Genomic DNA, 20,004 nt, shown 5'->3' on the forward strand with positions numbered 1-20,004 from the left:
CTTAAGTGGAAATCCCTTAAATAAGAATGAACATTATTTTATTTATATAATTTTGAAAACTTATTGTGCAATTTGAGCGACTCGTTTCTTAGGGGAGTCATTTTCACAGATTTTTATTTTTGATACGAGTCAAAAAAAGAAAGAAAACCCATATAATGCACGCACACCTTGAGGCCTCGATAAAGTTCGTTCACATACTTAATTTGTGCAGCGGGTAAGTTTAAATTTTTCCCGTCTAAAGGTACACTTACGTCTAATAATTGCAAACATGAAGCATACTAGGTTCACCGATAGTATGGTTTTAGTAAATTACGAGTTCATGTACTTCTCTTTTGTTCACGAGTAATATTACCAGTCAAGCCTCATCTCAGTACGTGTGTGCTTAATGTACACTTAAGTGATGATCTCAGTAGGCCATACTGATATAATGACGTTTTAATGTCAAAATACGAATTAGTGTATTGATTTTTGCTTAGTGATTGTTCATTCATCAGGCTGTCCATCATTGTAACGGGTTAGAGCAACTATACCCCAACTTGCGTTTCCTGGGATGTATGGGTGTGCCGGTTGCAAGGCAGAAAATGTACTGGAGCGAACAAGAGATATGTAGACGAGAGCCAAAATTGTCTTGATGATGAAGCCAGGAACAATCTGCGTATTAAAAAAAGGTACCCATGGTCATTATGTAAAAACTTAGGCTCTGCTGTAAATTAAAAAGAAATACAGAAGTTCCCCGGTTGGAAGCTTGTGTCGACACGTTGCTTCTGGCCAGGAGTAAGAAATTGCGTTCATTGTGCTTTTATGATTTGGTTTGTCTGGTTCCAAGCAAAAAGCGATATCAACTGTGAAGTAAAGAAATGCAGGATATGGAGAGTTTATCTCGTCGTTTCTTCTCATTAGTGAAACTCTTTATTGTATCAGACATTTTTGGGCCGAATAAACGTATATGATCAAAAAATATATTATAAGAGCATACGAGAACAATAAAGGAACATACAATAAGTTATAAGAAACTGAAAAGAAGTCTCTTATAGCATCAAATATAATCTTAGATTTTTCTCATACGTTCTTATAAGGTTTTCATACGATTCTCATAAGGTTAGAATATGTTCCTATATCATCCTCTTTGATCATATGCGTTTATTGGTTCAAGAGCGCTATCATCTAAATAAGATTCTTAGCTAGGGTGGTGAATGAGACTGACATTCGCCCATACGACCTCCCAAGAATAAATGAACAAAAAGTGAAAGCCGTTACAACTCCCTGTAACGCCCAATGAGAGCACAGCTCTTGAGGGGGAGGAGGGAAGGGTACGAAGGGGGGGAGGGGTCATGTGACCTCGGGGAGGGGAGTCACGTGACCTCGCAGAGGGGGGTTACGTGACCTGAGGGGTCACGTGACTTTGGGGGGGGGGGGGGTCACGTGATCTCGGGGGGGCGGGGTCTAGTGACCTCGGGGGGTCTAGTGACTTCGGGGAGGGGGGGTCACATAATTTCGGGGAGGGGGGTCACGGGACCCCCCTCCCTGAGGTTTTTTCAAAAGGTACCTGAGGTCCTTCCGAAGGTACCTGAGGTCCTCCCGAAGGAACCCAGGGTCCTCCCGAGGTCCTCCCGAAGGAACCCAGGGTGCTCCCGAGGTCCTCGGGGGAAAGGGGGAGGGGGGACTCGCGGTTACGCCGACGCCGACGGCGACGACGACGGCGACGCCGCTCAAGCCGGAAACGGGCGCCTAAGAGCCGCGCTCTAAAAGCAAAAGCGAACATTAGACGCCACGTCCTGCTTTCCTTCGGCTCTCGATGACTCTAGTATCGTGTCGTAATGACGTGGTTCAACATATCGATCGACAGCTTAAGAAAAGCGGGATAATTATTTTCACGCTTCTATTTTTTGCCATTTGCTCTTTGGTGTCTTTATCGGTCATGACTGCAATTTTATTGACCGTGAAGTTAAACTGAGATAGTTCAGCTGGAGAATAGGGAAAGTGCAGTTCGTGGTCCAATCATCAGGACCAGAAAAAAAAATGAACCAACGCCTGAATGACGGCATGAAATATCAGCTATTCGCGTTCTTGAAACCACGTCTAAAAGGTGATCCTGGAATAAACCTTGGAGCAGGCTTAAGCGTCGCATTCAAGAGTTGAACGTGATGGCTACAAACATAAACTCCCGCTCGCTCCCAAGCCGTGCAAGTGTCTCTGAGGGCCTACTCAGTAGTGTGTCCGGCTCACAACCGAAGGCTCGTAGGTTCGAATACCGCCTGAAATTCTTCAAATCTTATTCCTTAAGGGAAATGAATTACCTTAGAGAGTAGTGTTGACGATTGGGCTAGTTGGTCATTCATATTAGCGGAAAACAAACAGCGCAAGGACAAGGACAGAGTAGAAGGTGGTAGACACACACAGCGCTGTGTGTGTCTACCACCTTCTACTCTGTCCTTGTCCTTGCGCTGTTTGTTTTCCGCTAATACCTTAGAGAGTGAAGTCATTCGAGACATGTCGCAACCTTTATTTCGCATTACATGTAATGTTTTACCATGTCATTCCACGTTCGAAGTCACGTGAGCATTGTGGGTTGTTTGAAATTCCCGGACGAGGTCATGTGGCTGCGAGGTCATCACTACACCGACCAATCAAGACTTTCCCGTCACAACGCCGCAGTCCTTAAAGCTCCACGCGTTAAAAGACTTCTTAATCGAAGAATGAAAAAGCTATCTTAAAGCGATGCCCTTATGCGCCTCTTTCCGTGTAAGCGGCGTAGGCGTCGATGTAACAGCGCGTTACGTTATGGGAAGTTTCCCAAAATAACGTCGCACGTGACGTCCCGTGTGACGTCATGAGGGGAAAAAGTTCCCGCTAAATTTTGCGGAAAAATGTTTTGGTAAGTTTAGCGGAAAACTTTTTTGTTAAATATAGCGGAGAATTGTTTCTGCTAACTTTAGCGGGGAAATTTGCCCGCTAGATTCACGGGGGAAAATTTTTCACTAAATTCAGCTTGAAATTGTTTAGCTAAATTTGGCTTAAAACTTTTACGCAAATTTTACCGGAAAGCTTTCAACGCTAAATCTACCAGAAATATTTATGGTTAAATTTAGCGGAAAAATTCCCCCGTTCAATTCTGTGGGAAAATTTATGTCAACTGGCCTCAACACAAATTCAGTTTTCACGCCTAATTTATCGGGGAAATCTTCGCTAAATTTCCTGCTATATTTAGCAGAAAAAAAATTAGAAGAAAAAATGTTAAATTTCCCGCTAAATTTCGACGGAATATTTCCCCGCTAAATTAAGCAGGGACATTTTCGCTTACTTCAGCTGGAAATATGACGAAAATTTTCCGCTTAATGCGAGGGCAGCAAGAGTGGACGAGGTGTGGGTACGAAGGGGGAGCAGGGGCATATACCCTCCCCTATGTACTTTCTCCTCCCTCAAGAGCTGCGCTCTACTTCGGCATTATAGAGAATTGTAAACGTCTTTCATTTTCTAAATCTCGATCTGGAACGTCTGGATGATGGCGCCTCTCACCTGGTGCATTTCATCCCCTTTCATTCGATTCCCAATTGGCCATCTATACCACACTACCTCTTGCTGTACACATAAATGGGCAGTAAGGGTAAACATACCGCCAGTAATTAAAAAAAATGAATCATTCCACTGAAGATTGTTAATATATTTTGAAAATAAGCGATATATATATTTTTTTTATTGTGCTTCTTATCCGTTTCGTCTTGATAGCTGAATTTTGTGTTTATTAGTTACAAACCACACCAGTAGGAAGTCTAGGCCTCAACTTGAACACATGCCATCAGCATATTTAATTCCAGGTACTGCGATTTTGGATTCTCACATTTTTTCTAAATATCAGTAACACTGAAAGAAATATAATTGGTCCGCATCCTCTTTACGAGACGCAGAGAAATTCGGTCAAGAGCATGACATACTTTCAGGAGATATTAAAGATTTAGGTTCTTTACATATACCTAACACAATTCGCAGTCGTGGAGCCTGTTCTTTTCTTCAAGATTTTTATGAAACTTGGTGTATGAGGATTTGAATAAAAACTGTAAGGATAATTATGCGAAGCATATAAAGATTCTAACAATGTTCCCTGTCCCTTCTACATGCCATTGAGCAGTGTTTTGCGAAAAAGTCATGAACATTAATATAGGTATGCTACAATAAATTTACGGAAACCTGCATTCGCCACTTGCCTTGTTCGCATACACAGGCATCCCAAGTATTCACGACATGGAGCATTTATGACTCCAGCAATTGAGTAGCGCTGTTTGCTCTGGAGACATATATACCCTACACCGAAAGTGCAATTATGTGAACGAGGACCATCCTTGGAACTGACTATATTACATGTCGGTTCCTTTTCTCTCGAATATTTTTATAAAATATAGTTTGTAAGGATTTGAGAACTAGGTCTCTAACCATAAAGTTTTGCAAGAAGCGCGAATAATTTGACACAATTAAAAAAATGCAGCCTCCGTAATCAGGCTGCTTCAAGGTGCATCTTGTTATTCTCCCACGTCTCGTCTTAAAAAAATACTATTGAAATACGGTGAAAGAAAAATTATTAAGTCGTGGCGATAGAAATTTACAGCATTTCTGTCATCTAAATTTTATAGAGTTCGGTTGAAACCGAGTACACCAAATTTATTTGACATTTTCTTTACGACGAGAGTGAATACAAAGCTTAAAGGGACGTAAATATCTGCATATTATTTATATAAACTCTCCAAATATGTTTTTTTTAAGTTATGGCGCCGGCGTGCCAGAGGGTTTCCTTGTCGAAAGGGTGCAGAAGGCTGCACAAGGCTGAGCAATACACTTGTGTGCGACCAAACGCATATGTGTCCATCATGCTTAAGGATTATACGGATATAAAAACTCTCCAGCACCGACAGCGCTGCTCACCATCTGCAGCGATGTCATGGCGGCCAACTCGAACGCCACGGCACTGCCCGCGCTCGCAGACGGCAGTATGAGAGACAGGTGGCACATGATGTTGATTGGTAGCAGAAAGAACAGAGGGTGCTTGCCGAAGTTGTCTGCCTGCCAATCAAACAATTATATAGTATCTTGCGGCGTATTAACAACAAGAAAAAAGTACGTCTCGAATTCAGGCGAAGAGAAACTTCACTAGGTAATTCACTAGAAACGCATCACTTATTCTTGCATCGCAGAAAAGAAGAGCATAGGTCAGCGCGCTTCATTTCTTATAGAATGGTGATAGCGAAAACATAGACTGCGTAATCATTCTGTGCATAAATGCTGCGCATAAATAACACCTGACGTCAGCTCACTGCTGGTGCTTATTCACTCAACTTCTTTCAAAAAAGAGAAATGTTGTTGGCGCCAATTCCATGTCTCACAAAGTACGCGCGCTGCAGCAAGGCGCTCGCAATTGCCGCTTATGCGACGTCAGAGCTAGCCTTTTTATTCTGAGAACACCAAGATTCGTCAAGTTTTCTACACGCCGACGGGGGCGCCTCCGGGGCGTAAGGCATTCCTCACCGACCTCCGCAACTCAAAGAACATAAAATGCAAATATCTCCCTCCATTTTTCTTTCTCTACACACCGATCCTTTAACACTGTTTTTTTTTTTTGTTGTTTGTTACTTCAACGTATGCAAGAGGACAACACAGATCACCTCTGGAACTACGCTTGACAGACGTTTGCATTTTGATGCAGTTATTCTGCTGCACTCCCCAAATTTAGGTGTTACCAAGACAACCGTAAATGTAACGTTCCAAAGAGTAAACTAAAATAAGACTGCGTTAAGGTAGAGAACTGAGCCCGTTGGTAAACGTTGTACATGATGGTAATAAAGACCTCAGCAAACGATGATAAAAGAAGGAACACCCACGACCAGATAATACTCCTCTGCAAAAACTTTGTCCTTCATGGCTTTTTTTTTGTCTGCGTTTACTGCGTTCTTTTATTCCAATTATACAATGAGTGTTGATGTAAACAGTGAACACAATTGAAAAAATAACAGTGCCTGCTTGCCCTAGGTATTCTATAAAAAAGGCTCGAAGTACACCTAAGCACTTCTTACGAGTCGTGAATGCGCAAGCATGTACATCATACTTTCTCTCCGCGTGGTCGCACACTGACGGACACGCAGCGCCATAGAGTGACCGGTCGTATAAACTGACTGCTGAAACTGACGCGCAGCGTTCGCTTCAACGACCGGCCACCCCATGGCGTTGCGTTTCCGGCAAATGGGAGCCTCGTCGACTCGTGCGCGCTAATGGGACCGACCTGTAAAAGGTGCCGTCGCTAGCGTTCACGTGGTTGCATAAATAGGGGTGTCCTTGAATCGGAGAAAGAATTTAAGGTGCTGTTTTGCGCGGTTTCAAAGCTGATGATGTCGACTCGCTCCAAGAGACAGTTAACGCTTTCGCATTAAGAATATTAATGCCTATTTATAATTGCAACTGTGCACTGCGTTGTGGAATAAGCTGCTCGATAGAGATGTTATTCTAACATTAGTGATGTAAAAGATGCGCTTGAAGCACGTTACTTCACTAGATGCAATAAAAATTTAATTACAAGTTTGGCTCCAGTTCTGATGAAGTGGGCGATCCTACTTTTGTACATAGTGAGCTCCCCAACACAGGCAATGATGATGACCACAAAGTACTGGAGGTATGAAGGCTTCAGCGTAAGGTTGAGCAGTTTCTCTTCAATTAGGTCGTAGACCCCGTTCTTCTGCAAGGAAATACAGATATAGTGAATATTCTGCAAAAAAGCACAATTACCTGCTGCGTTTGTAAAAAAAACAACTCAGTTACAAGCAACTTCATGAAATCTTTTTGTTTTCTGACGTCCAATATCGCTCTGGAAAGATAAACAGCTTGTATAATCAAAAAGAAACGCGGAGAAATATTCGCAGAAATTCCACTGCCCTTCTCGCCAAGCTGTGACTAGTCAAGGCTTGAGCCTGTTACGCTGCGGTGTCGTCTGTTCTGGACAAACACAAACAACAAAATCAAATATCCACATCTTCTCATCATGCTGACCAAAATTGGGGCCTTGCGGCTTGCTTCACTGTGTCTCTTCGGCCGACATAGCTAGGTGGTACAGACCTAGCCTTTTCGCAACTAGGTCAATTTCTGAAATAATTTGCAAACCGATCACGCTGACTCGACTTTAATTGACGAATGAAAGCCCAGGTGTCAGTTACTTGAACCCGCAGTATAGTTAGGATGCAGACAACAGCTGGTATGTAAGAAGCCTAACGTTTCTAGATCATACTTCGGAGGGCAACGTGGGAGCAGATTCCACACGAGTGATATATCACCGTTTGGCTGGGACTAGGGTTTATTTTGTGAGAACACCAAGGAATTCAAGCGTTGAGGCAGACATCGTGTCCAATCTGCATACCGTGCCACCCTCTGGCAGGTGACGTGAACATCAAGCGCTGCGGCCCTGTAATATATGTTGTGTTCATCAAAGACACTTTAGTATTTCATTCATCTGGAAGAGCTCTTTCCTCTTATTAAACGAAGTCTTTCTAATCAAGGAAAGTTCCAAAACTGTAGAGAACATTCATAGTCGGGGGGGCCTTTTGTGTAGACAAAGACTCGCCTCCATTGCGGCTGAGATGGTAGATGAACCGCCAATAAGGAAGATGACTCCCCATGGCAGGCGCTTATGCAGGTCTCCCCAGGCAATGATCTCCGTCTTGTGGTCACCGGGGAGCATGTCGGTCGGGAAGAGGAATGCCATCAGGCCCACCATGAGCCCCACTGTCGCCGCCATCACCTCCCTCGAAGACAGACGTGAAAGGCGTTGGGTAAACGTTTCGCCCCGCGAGTATTTTGTGCAAGTGCAAACGTCAGCATAGGAAATGCGGAGCGTGGTTTAAAACGCTAAAGCTTCTTCCTTTGTGATTCGCTCCTCGGCGTTCCTGTCGGATAACAACCGCATTCTCAATGGGTGAGGAGCGAAGGTAATGTGCTCTGGGCTCCCCACACCCTGCGCTTCATCAACTTATTTATTTATTTATTTATTACATACTGCAGGCCTTTTGATAGGCCCTTGCAGGTGTGGGGTACAAAAGACTTGTAAACCATCATTACACATGGCTTTCATAATGTTTAGTAACTAGCACTCTCATAACTAACAATCAACGGGGAAAAACATTTGTACAACATATGTTCAAAAAGGTTCACAACACAAGAGCACAATGGCAATACCTAAAAAGGATGATCATCAAGTGCTTTATTAAAATTAGGGGCTATGAATATATTGTAAGGGAGGGCGTTCCAATCTGATATGGTGCGTGGAAAATATGAAAACTTAAAAATGTTGGTTCGAGCAAATATTGGTTGAAGAGAAAACTGATGGTGGTTCCTAGTGGCTCTGGAAGATAAGGAGGTTATATATAAACTTGAGTCGACGCACAGCTTGTTGTTATAAAGTAAATACAAGAACTTCAGTCTTGCAATTTTTCTACGCTGTTCCAGGGACGTGGTATTGTTTGCCGCTATTAAGGAGGATGGGGAGTCAAGTCTCTTGTACATTCCATAAATAAAACGAACTGCTCTCCTTTGGACCATCTCAAGTTTTGATGCATCTTTTTTCGTGTTTGGATCCCAGATTATATTAGCATATTCTATTTTTGACCTTACCAAGGAGTTATAAGCTTGGAGTTTAACGGAGGTTGGAGCATTTTTTAACTTGCGTCGTAGGAAACCTAATTTTCGAAAAGCCGAGGAACTGATGTTTTAGATATGCTTTGACCATCGTAGATCGCTTGTTAGGGTTACTCCAACTGTCAGTGACTAGAGTGTTACACAAAAGGAAGTTCTTAAAAAGAAATAAACTAAATGCAAAAGGGTAAAAAGGTAAATCGAGCGGTCTTAGCGAAATACAAATAGCGCAAAAAACGCCATTCAGACCTCTCCAAAAGTTAAAAAAAAAACCTTTCGGTAAAAAAGAAAGTGCTTCCCAAAGAAAGGTGAACACGGGGCGCTGAATTGAAAATGAGTGCACTAGGGGAAAAATACGAACCTCCGAAAGCACTAATATATTTGTGCTGACACAGAAGTAATGACATGGCATGGTAACCAGTAAACCGGAACAAAAAAAAATGAAAGTCGTTTACAATTCCCTGTAACGCCGGATTGGAGCGCAGCTCTTGAGAAGGAGGATGGAAGCGTACTGAGGGCAGTCTTGTACACGTTACTCGAAAAAAGTAATCGATTACAATTACAATTACTCTTGGTTTAAAAGTATTCAATTAGATTACTAGATTACTTTCCAAAAAAAGTAATTGGGCATTACTTGAAAAAGTAATCGTTACTTTTCCGATTACTTCTTCGTTACTTTTCCGAGTGCTCACGAAGCTTCGCACCGTGAGCACTCGGAACAATGAGAAACGGAATAAAAATCAGCTACTTTGAGGCACATCATATGAAGACAAAGGCACGTGTATATTAGGGAGACGTTTATTTCATTTTAGATGCCACAGACACTTCTTATGTCTTGTTTAATTTAAGCAGAAGCTGGCGCTCGAAGTTGCAGTCGCTCATTTTCCCGCGTTTTCGGGTCAGGATGTCCGCTGCTACGCTAAACACCCTCTCCACAGGCGCGCTAGATGGCAGGGCAGTGTTAAACCTAATGAACACTTTTTGTAGGCGGGGGTACTCCTTCAGCATTTCCGTCGAACTGTCCGGAGAGCTGAGGTAGCGTGAGACTTCCCCACTGTCCCGGGTCGATCTTGGCGCCGAAAAAGCGAAGAAATCGTCAACAGGGGAACCTCCGCAGTCAGCGGGAGGTTCCTGTCCGCCGGTGGGCGATCCTCCGTAGCATGGGCGGTTCAGCTCGTCCTTTAGCAGCTGAGCTAGCTCCTGCCGCTTGGCTTCGCCAAGAACCCAGCCGACTTTAAACCGGGGGAGCGCAATGGCTGCTAGCAACAGCTCCCGGTCGTTGATCAGGGGACCAAACCTGTAAATAGAAAGTATCGCATCTGATAGGTTAACACAGTTCCGTCCCGCAAAAAGTGGAAGCAGATTATGCTTCTTCAGAAACTTACCGGTTCTGGATTCCATCAAGCAGAGCATTCACAAGCGGCGCGGAGAAAGCTAGGCCCGCCTGGAGAAGATGGCTGAGCCGCTGCTGGAGTACCGTGATCGTTGGCAGCAGGTACCCCATGAACATGTGTTCTTCTCTTTGAACCACGTCAATCGCACAGGCGAGGGGCTTCATGACCTGCAAATGCAATAGAGGGGAAGGTTAACAGTATGGATGTTTTGTTTACGGTATTGATACGCAGATCCCTTGTCATAAATTCAACTCCTTTTGTGAAACGTAGAAATAACAGATACGGCACTCTCACCTTACAGTACTCTTCAATGAAGAGTAGGTCACGTGGACGCTGGAAGGGAGGAACTTGTAAGGTCCTGCATAACCCGTCGAAGTCTTTGCCCTCAGCATCCAACTTGTGCACGCACTCTAGCGCATCGTAGAGAGAGTTCCACCGCGTTGCTACGGGCCTTATTAATGCCTTCCCACAGAAGCGTCGGATGGTCTCGGCAGCAACCGCCGACTGTCCCTGCTTATTCCACAAGGCGCGGCATGTCCGCAAAACGGAGCGAAAAGGTCTCGAGAAGATTTCGTGACGCTCCGCTGCTCCGGTGTCGGTCGTAGCCACCAAATTTAGGGTGTGCGCAGCACATCTATGGTGAGGGGGGAGTCGGGCCTCTCCTTGGTCCACGTTTTCAAGCAGGGGTGCTACCTCCACGAACTCCAGGCCTTCATCGTCCTGCTCCGAAGGCTCTAGGTCGTCAGGCTGAACAGGCTCGCCAAACACCCTGTGTTATAAATGAAAAAAATAATAGTTACCCAAAAGAACAACCTGCGTTTACTTTTTGAACGTTTGAACCACGACAACAAGCGGATACACTTTGCTGGTGGAATTTGAACGCTATATTGGATTCACAAAGTGGGTCTGCTTGTTGTCATGATCAGGTATATGCGTGGAATTGTTCTGATGTGCTAAGCAAGCGCTTTTGCAATTCTATCATTAATTTTGATCAATAAATAACAGGCCGCTATCACTGTATGCGGCAAATATTACCTGAAGGCTTTTACAAAATTGGATCCATTGTCGGTCACAACCTTGGTGACTTTTCCTTGAAGGCCGTACTCCTTGAAAACCTCCAGAAGAAGGTCTGCAATCTTGTCGTGCGTGACGCTGCCCGTCATTCTTTGGCAGATCAGTACTGCAGAGTTCCTCTTCAGGGAAGCCGGCTCGAGCCAAGAAACTGTCGCTGCCAGATAGCACCTGCGAAAAAAAAAAACAAATATTTTGTATAAACTGTACTGCGAAAACAAGAACCCGCCAGCTTAATCGCCAGTAGACAATACTGGTATTGTCTGAACATGAAGGTCATATTATGTCTCTTAAACTAGTTACGTATTTTAGCAGTATCAGCGCTTTTATATCACCGAATTTAATAAAAAAAAAAAGTTTCCGCGACAACTTACCTTCTTCGTTTTTTTTTTTTAGAGTGAGAATAATTGAATTGAATTTATTTCAGCCGCACTGTGCCGAGGACGCCGGACCAAAAGCTTTCATGAGGAGACTTTTATATTTAAATACAGAGACCAGCAAATACAAACCCACGCATATAGCTTTGAAACGAACATTCTGGATATGCGACAAGAACGTACAAGGAATACACGATGTTATCTTAAAGAGGCTTACCGTCGGAACGATGTCCAGCAGTCGGCGGTCACAGTGACGTAAGGAACCTCGTCGAAAGCTTTCCGCAGGCTTGTCTTCATCTCTTCGTACCTATCGTCGATTCTCGCCATCAGCATTCTCCGTGTTGGTACCGTGTTTTCAGGGGCCAAGGTATCCACAAGTTTAACGAAACTGGGAGCCTCGACGACAGAGAAAGGTTGCAGGGAATCTACAACAAAATTCACAATCAGGCTGTCCAGCTGCTTTTGAGGCACCCGCCCGCTTGCAAAGTTGAGGGTAAGTTGTTTCGGCGTGGACGTCGAAGCAGCTTCAGAGAGCTTCCGTTTCCGCAAAGAGTTCCCAAAGTCAGCCAGATTCCCGGGGTGTTGACTCTAAAAGAACGATTGTGATTAATACATAAATTAAAAAAAAACACACACACACATACTGCGGACATGCACGGCTAATAAAACATACCTTTACGTGCTTCCGCAGGTTCGAGTTCGTCACCATGGAACAAGACAGGAGCTTTTCTTTAGGCTTACAAAGTAAACACTGAAATGTGAGGTTGCCATCACCTCGCTTTTCCTTCATCACAAACAAGCTTGCCAGCTGCGGCCACGGAGACACGGCGTCACCGACCTCCCTAGCATGAGCCATCTCTGTATAAAACACGACTGAAACATCGTGTTTTATAGCCGTAAAATTTCTAAGTTCCGAGCTATTCACCCGGGAACGCCTTCATCCCTCCTTGGTTGTAACAGAAGCGCTGCACTACTCATAATCTCGATCCACCCTTTCCGGATTCCCGTATTCAGGCTTTTTGGGTGTAATAATGCATGGGCGTGGTAGAGCGAGCTCGAATATTTCTTGAAGTGCGTGCTAAGGACGCTAGATCCTGTTAGTTCCACTGAGCTACGGTGACCTATATCCAGCTCCGGAGATATCGCTTTTGCGCTCTTTGTGGCTTATTGCTCTAAGTTAGTACAAAGAAGCAGCTTCTCCCCTTTTCTTCCGTGTGGCGCCTTTTCTTTCCTAGAGTTTCCCACTAAGATAATGATCCGGCAGCGGCTGTCACTTCTGCCAAAGGATATAAATTCTTAGAGCTCACATTTATAGTCACACTTTAGCATTTACATTACATGGCTTTGGTTATCTTGGAGGCAGAAGAGTGTAGAGGTGCTTTGACCAGGATTTAGAGTTATTTTTTTAATATATAAGAGGGGTGGACTGTATGAAGAGTTAATGGAGACAAGCATTCTACATTAACCATCGAACTTCGCACTGAAAGGCTTTTGTCGAGAATCCGAACCTGACAGACCGAGCCGAAATCCAAGTTCCAACAAACCACTCTGCGAACTGTCCAAACAAAGAGCATGACCTCCTTTCGTAGAGCTCGACAACAATGCCTTTATTCTCTCGGATTCCAAAAGCTTAGAAGCTGATAAAGTGGAGACGTCTCGTGTCTCGAGTCGTGACTAGGTTGGCCGAGGGGGGGGGGGGGGGGGGGGGGGGAGGGGTTAGGAAAAAAGTAATGATTACAAGTAATTCCATTACTTTAAAAAGTAATCAAATTACTCTTGTGATTACTACGAAACAAAAGTAATCAAATGAATACAAAATTACTTCAAAAAGTAATCAATTACAAGTAATTTGATTACTTGTAATGAGTACCGTACAAGTCTGACTGAGGGATAGGTGACCCCTTGAGGCCACATAACCTCAGGGGGGGGTCGTGTAACGTCAGGGGGTCTCGTGACCTCGGGGGGTTGCGTGACCTCAGACCTCAGGGGGTCTCGTGACCTGGGGGGTGGGGGGGGAAGGTCACGTGACCTCGCGGTTACGCCGACGGCGACCTGGACTGAGGCGGGATTGCGACTCCCACGCCGACACGGCTCAAGCCGGAAACGGGGCCCTAAGAGCTGCGCTTTAAAATTCTGGTTCTTTCCACATTGTACAGTCTGTAAAAAAAAGTGAGTGGTTTAAACATGTGTGTAATATATATGTTTGCTTCAGCTATAGGAATTCCCGAGCAAAAACGGTTATTCTAAGTTTCCTGCGAGCATGTGGATAGCCAATAACCGCATTTGACAGAAAGTGGACAGTGAATTTCCGGACTGAGACAGGGTTCTCGCGCGAAAGCTTTATTTTTGAAGATGTGATTTTTGCGGAAAATTGCGATCTCGCATTCTTTACTCGCCCACTTCTTTTCTAAATGTAGATCGTCATGATTGGTTTGCATGTTGGCTCAGCGCAAAAGTAAACGCAAGGGCCTTTGATAAGTAGTGTGTCGATTACTCGAGTAAATAAGGTAGAGTTTTTGTTTTCGCAAATGCGCGTTTTTCCTTTGTTTAATAGAGCAAGTCGTAAGCCTGAGCGTGGTGCTTCCGTTCCTTTGTCTTCCGCCAAATATATTTTTGTGCTCATTTCGTTTTGCTATGCATCACTGAATCGCCCAAGTTAGTCTTCTAGGGTTAGTGCCGCTAACCTGGGCGTAAAGCTGTTTAAAGAAAAAAAAAATAGAATAGGAAAATATTAATATTTATGTTTCCCAGACTTCAGATTTGGAAACAATACCACAATTTTGAAGTTATCATAGCGAACTCCAGCCTTAAACGTGCGTTTGACGACAAGCCTCTCTTACTGCACACACTTCCCCTCATTTCATTTCATTTATTGGTTAGCCTTAAGACCCACGAGGGGTATTACAAAGGGGGGGGACATTTGGCAAGACAGTGTCAAAGCAAAAGAACGCTAGTAATATAAAACAAGAAAATTATCACAGATGGAGATGTTCGGCAACTTTATCAGCGAATTTCTGTGGGTCTATTATTGTGACAATGGCTTCGGGTTGTTGGTTCCAGTCACTAATAGCAAGCTGAAGAGACGAGAACTTGTAAAGGTTAGTTCTGGGAATGTCAAGGTGTAATTTGCAGTGGTGGTCAAGTCGGCGTGGGATAAAAGGGGCAGGTTTGCAATAGATCGACTTACGAGATGGAGAGTGATAAAAAAGTTAGTGAAACAATTTCAGTCTGTTTAACGTTTTACGGTCTTTCAAAAGAGAAAGCTGTAGAGATGATTTTAGAGAGGTTACACTTACTGGGAAGTTGTAGTTTCGCAAAATGAAACCAGCTGCTTTATTTTGAATTGACTCTAATTCTGTTTCTAAGAAGACTTAGTGAGGGTTCCAGGTGGCTGAAGCATATTCCAGAATGGGTCGTATTAGAGCGGTATAAGCTGTTAGTTTATTTTTTTGAGATGCGAGGTTGAGGGAACGTCGGACAAAACCGAGTGATTTGTTAGCTTTGGCTGATATCTGGTTAACATGATATTCCCAAGAAAGATTACTGCTTAGGTAAACTCCGAGGTACTTATAGTGCATCACTTGCTCTATGTGGTTGTTGAAAAGAGTATAATTATATTTTGTCGGAATACGTTTAGTACTAAAGACCATGGACTTAGTTTTTTGCACATTAATCTTCATCTGCCATTTTCCACACCAAGACTCGATCTTGACAAGATATTTTTGCAAAGTGCCATAGTCATCTACATTATGAATTCTAGAGTACATCACACAATCATCTGCAAACACTGTTAAAGTCGAGTTAATACAGAGAGACAAATCATTAACATAAATCAGAAATTATAATGGTCCCAGCACGGTTCCCTGCGGTACACCTGATCTTACTTCCATGGTCGTAGAAGACTGTTCACGAAGAGAAACATACTGAGTTCTAGATGTTAGAAATGATTCGATCCAATTTATAACGCCTCTGTCAATATGAAAATGGTAAAGTTTTTGAATCAATCGACAGTGGGGAACTTTATCGAAGGCTTTTGAAAAATCAATGAATATGGCATGAATATCTGTCTTGGCGTGTAGGCTTTCATGAATATCTGTAGTTAATTCAAAAAGTTGCAATTCACACGAGAGAGACCGTCAAAGACCGTGCTGGTTTGCAAATAGATTATTGGAAGATAAGTGATTCATTATTTGTGGATATATGACATGCTCCATCAGTTTACTAGGTACACTCGTTAACGAAATAGATCTGAAATAGGACACCGCATCCCTAATAGTGTCTGACCATTCACGACGTCATGCAATGTGGGTACGATGAGAAATTATGATCAGCGTAAAAAAGTTATTCGAGCGGTGCTAGAATACTTTCTTTTTCTTATATGTTCGTCATAGTAAAAGTGAAAAAAAAAAACGAAATGAGTCAAGTTGGACCAACTGTTCGATCATTATTGCTGCGGCTAAACCTACAAAATTCTGGCGAATGGGGCGTATTTCTTCAAAGCGATGGAGTCATGTACACTGAAACGTGTTCGTACTTCATTAAAAATAACGTGATAAAGCAGACAAACTGGTTAAAGGTAAAAATTTAGCCTTTCCACTCTGGTGAAGAAGGAAAACCAGCGAGGCTGTACTATGGTGGGAATGAGGCAATGGCCCGCCGCCAATCGGCAAGCCAGAATGGAAAATCTGGAAAGGTTGCCACCATCTATGAGCAACGGCGGCAACCAGACAACCGGCAAGCAGGTTACTGATTGCCGCTGTTTCCTATAGATGGCGGCAGCCCTCCAGAGTTTGCTGTCATCATTTGTTTGCTGACGGACACGATACTGGGGAAACTAGCCCTTAAATGCTCCGCTGTAAAAACATTTCTAAAATCCAAGATGGATGCTACAAGGAGGGGACAAACACTAGATATCTCAAATTGAGACGTATTATTTTTGTCCCGTCCTTTTAGCCTTCGTCCTGTGTTTTAAAAATGTTTGTTTTTACCTCCTTGGGTTTTTTAATACGAAGCTAAACTAGAGGGTAGAGAGGATGAGAAGTTGAGAGGACTTCATGGCGCTGAGCTATGATTGGAAGAATAGTGAGCAAACTCAAAGGCTACCGGTCTTTGCCTCAACCTTCTGTTCGAACGCGTTACTACGCCTTGCGCCGGCGACCGTCGTTCGAACGCGAGACACTGGGTGAGGAGCAGACGACGCTCCTTTTCGTCTTGATAGGAGGTAGAGACTTATGCTGCTTGCTTTTGCGTCTTCGCACAAATCCTCCCAATCAAAGCCTGGCACTCTAACCTCCACAAGCGCTGTCGTGTGCTCTCTCCCAATTTCGTTGTGTACAGGAAGACACTGGTGGTGAGGAGATGAGCGCACGCCGGGACGCTCGGGCGCCGAGCTCTCTTTCGAAGGCATAGTGGGTAGACGCAAAGCTAGCTCGCTTTGTCTCTATACACTGTTGGAACGTGAACGCCAAACTCCAGACGCCGACTTTCGGTTCGGAGTTACGGCATGCTTGATGAGGGAGTAAAGACAAAAGGAACTAGCTTTGCGTCTATCCACAAGTCATACCGATGGGAGCTAGGCGTTCTGACGTTCTGACTCGTGTAGCTTCTCTACTCACTGTTCCACGCTGAGCCACTGAGACCATCCCTCGGACATGAAGAAAGGATCTCTGAATGCAAGAAGTACAATTGCAGCGATGACTAGGAAGATGGAGACGTACTCTCCGTACCTGGGGGCTCAAGAGAAAAGATACGTCGATCCGTCAAAAACACGCTAGAAAAGAATATGGTGGAACTCGTTCTGCTTTTGGTAAGAAACAAAAAGCACAAATATGTCCCTGCCAAAGTCGCAACAACAAAAGCTTGCGAAGAACAGCTGGCAAGAGTAAGGAGAATATGAAATAGTATTAGTCATATGAGCTTTAGTGATATCTTTATTTCCATCCTCATAAGATATTTCGAAGAAAAAACGAGGCTTGCCGAAATGCTACATTTATGTTGCTGCAAAGTATTGAATGCGGGTCAAACCTCGCCTCTTTTTGTTCGTTCAAGAGCGTATATTCAAATAAGATGACGGACATGCATGTGCATAGTGCTTGGCAGGCTTCTTGATTTATACTTTGATTCCCTAAAATAAAAATGCTCAGTCACTTTTCTGAAAGTATTAGGTTCGCTTTCTTTCGTTGGTTTTATTTTATTGACACTGTCATTCCTATGCAGGCGGTTTATAGGAGTTATAATATATATACATATATTCAAGACGACCAAAAGAAAAAATAAAACCATAGCAGCGCGAAATATTTAGGGGCCGAATAAAAGAAAAAGAAGAACGTCGGGGATTAAGATGGTGATGGATGCGTTTTCACATTTCTTCGGTACCTTACATAATTTTGCGCAGCCGACAAGATTCATAACATACGGGTACAACTTTCTGGTGCTCGGGACCTAGACCGAGTGGGCTTTAACCGATATTGTGTTCAAGAAGAACGAGACGTAAAGCTTCCAGATTATGTCACATCTCCGGAGCTCACCTTACTCGTCCCCCAGAAAGGTACAATTTCTTCGGAGAAGCTGACGGAAAAGCGGTCAGTCAAGACTAACATACAAATGGCTTTCTCTCACAAGCATGTGTTGCAGCGAGTGGTGACTCCCGAACCTACGGTCTGACAAGCGTCTCCGGTGTATGATGTGGCAACAGTGCTCGGTGCGATTTGTGCTCAACAGCAGCAAATGTCTCAATAAAACATCATAATTCAAAGCTTGATGTAAACGCTCAGCGTGGAGAATAAGAGGTCTAGATACGAGGCGGTAAAGCCAGACATCTTCGACGGGCAATCAAAGAGTCCAGAAGGTTGGATTGCTTTCTTCGAGTACGCCTGCGAAAAAATTTCTGGATTTCAGTACGAGACCACATAGAAAATATTCGCTTTTTTTTTTTTTGGAGGAGTAGCCAAGCAATGGTACAAGTTACGCTTGGTGGACCACGCTGACGAGCCTTGGAATTAATTGAAATCCAACCTCTTTACTACGTTCCAAGGAACTGCCGTGGAAAGGTGGGACTAAGCCATTCTATTTTATTTCAAGCCTGGGTGTGGTACTCTCCTGTAGTATTTTTTTCAGAAGAGAAGGCTACTGCAGGTAGCTGAGCCTAAATTAGCACCATCCGCCACTATTGCGCTCGTCACCCATGGGTTACCACGAGAATTGCAAAGGACAAGTGCAAGTGAGAGCACCCAAGACCATCGAGAACTTGCGGCACTCATTGCAAGATTTTTCTACCCACCCGGATAACGGAGCGGCAGCGGACCCTCGCGCTCCAGCACCACCAGCCTGTGCTCCTGAGAGAACTGACCAGTGGCGCAGGCAAACAACGGCCAGCTTTTGTATAGCCTATGTTCCCAGGAGAGGTGAACAGTGGAGGAGACAAGCTGCTGAACAGGCTCCGCGGACCCCATTTCTCTTGTCTCCAGTGCACTTCGCGGATGCTCAAGTGTCCCAGTCCACATCTGCCATCGACAGCGAGAACTAAAAACGAACGAATAAAAAAGGGATTCGCAGTCTACCCTAAGACTCAAATCGAGGCTGTGTGTCTAACTTGTTCAAGTTTGTTACATATCCAGATTTCAGTCAATGGACAACAAATACATGCTTTGTAGATACGGAAGCTTCCATTTCTATCATCAAGAGAGACATGATCTCCCCGAGCCATATAGTTAAAGTAGGGCAAGTTTTTGTTCGGAGCTACAATGGCCACACACGACAACATTCCGAGTGGGCGAACTTGCCGGTCAACTTCCAGTCTCACACAGCAGACACCTAAGCCTTGGCAATCGACGTAGTGGAGGACGACTTTCTTTTGTCACGTCCAGACATGAAAATGAAGCTGAATATTTACTGGATCCACATGGTTTCTGTCGGCCCTCCACCTGGATGCTCGACAGACTCAGGAGGTACCACCATTTCTCCTCGCACCATCAGGTCAACTGACGTGGTATCTAAAATCTATCCAGAACCGGTGTTTGCAGGGAGGTATCCGGAGTGTACTCTCAAGTTTGAAGTGCCGTTCGAGCTTCAAGACAAAACTTTCGTGAAGAATAAGACGTGCAACCTGACGCGAGAAGTGAATACGTGGCTAAAACAGGAGCTACAGAACGTGCTGGATTCTTACATCATAGGGCCTTCTGTTTCTCCATTTGTATCTCCAATCGCTATCGCTTCAAAAGAAGATGGAACATTTCGCCTTTGCACAGAGTACCAAGCGGGGAACCGACACACATCATTATTTCTTTTTCCAATGCCTCGCATTGGCAGTATCAGTGATGAAACAGGAGGCTGCAAGTACTTCTAGGATTGGGTTGTGTAATGGATTCTAGCAGGTAGGTGCCCCTTCGAGAGGACACCAAGCAGTTCACAGCGCTTATAACGCCATTCAACGTCTATAAATATAATCTCTCGCCCTCTGGATGGAAAAATTCACTCAGCTGTTTTCAAAAGATGATGAACGC

The 20,004-nt window shown here is 44.0% G+C and overlaps 2 protein-coding genes across 2 annotated transcripts in view; both read right to left on the reverse strand.

Moving 5' to 3' along the window:
• Positions 1 to 483: 483 nt before the first annotated feature.
• The window catches only part of LOC121833183 (solute carrier family 13 member 4-like), a 52,156-nt gene continuing 32,635 nt past the window's right edge, over positions 484 to 20,004 (reverse strand). Inside the window, exons 3-6 of the mRNA XM_042286298.1 lie at positions 17,119 to 17,229; positions 7,595 to 7,775; positions 6,557 to 6,715; positions 484 to 651 (exon numbers count right to left, since the gene is read on the reverse strand). Of these exons, the coding sequence (XP_042142232.1) occupies positions 484 to 651; positions 6,557 to 6,715; positions 7,595 to 7,775; positions 17,119 to 17,229 (619 nt within the window). The remainder of the gene's footprint in view (positions 652 to 6,556; positions 6,716 to 7,594; positions 7,776 to 17,118; positions 17,230 to 20,004) is intronic.
• On the reverse strand, positions 9,442 to 12,449 carry LOC120837061. Its single transcript, XM_042286452.1, has 5 exons — positions 11,721 to 12,449; positions 11,091 to 11,297; positions 10,350 to 10,824; positions 10,047 to 10,222; positions 9,442 to 9,958 (listed from the first exon to the last, which is right to left on the reverse strand). The coding sequence occupies exons 1-5, from the start codon at positions 11,834 to 11,836 to the stop codon at positions 9,490 to 9,492; spliced, it is 1,443 nt and encodes a 480-aa protein (XP_042142386.1). The 5' UTR covers positions 11,837 to 12,449; the 3' UTR covers positions 9,442 to 9,489.

Source organism: Ixodes scapularis, unplaced genomic scaffold (assembly GCF_016920785.2).
Source record: "Ixodes scapularis isolate PalLabHiFi unplaced genomic scaffold, ASM1692078v2 PGA_scaffold7__128_contigs__length_106722199, whole genome shotgun sequence".
Classification (NCBI taxonomy): Eukaryota; Metazoa; Arthropoda; class Arachnida; order Ixodida; family Ixodidae; genus Ixodes; species Ixodes scapularis.

What these genes read in the sequence shown, in the direction of transcription:
- LOC120837061 (XM_042286452.1), bottom strand. Translation starts at nt 11,836, where the DNA reads ATGCTGATGGCGAGAATCGACGATAGGTACGAAGAGATGAAGACAAGC. An exon ending in TGCTGGACATCGTTCCGACG is followed by an intron (nt 11,298 to 11,720) that starts GTAAGCCTCTTT and finishes TTTTTTTCGCAG; the next exon opens with GTGCTATCTGGCAGCGACAG. An exon ending in AATTTTGTAAAAGCCTTCAG is followed by an intron (nt 10,825 to 11,090) that starts GTAATATTTGCC and finishes TTTATAACACAG; the next exon opens with GGTGTTTGGCGAGCCTGTTC.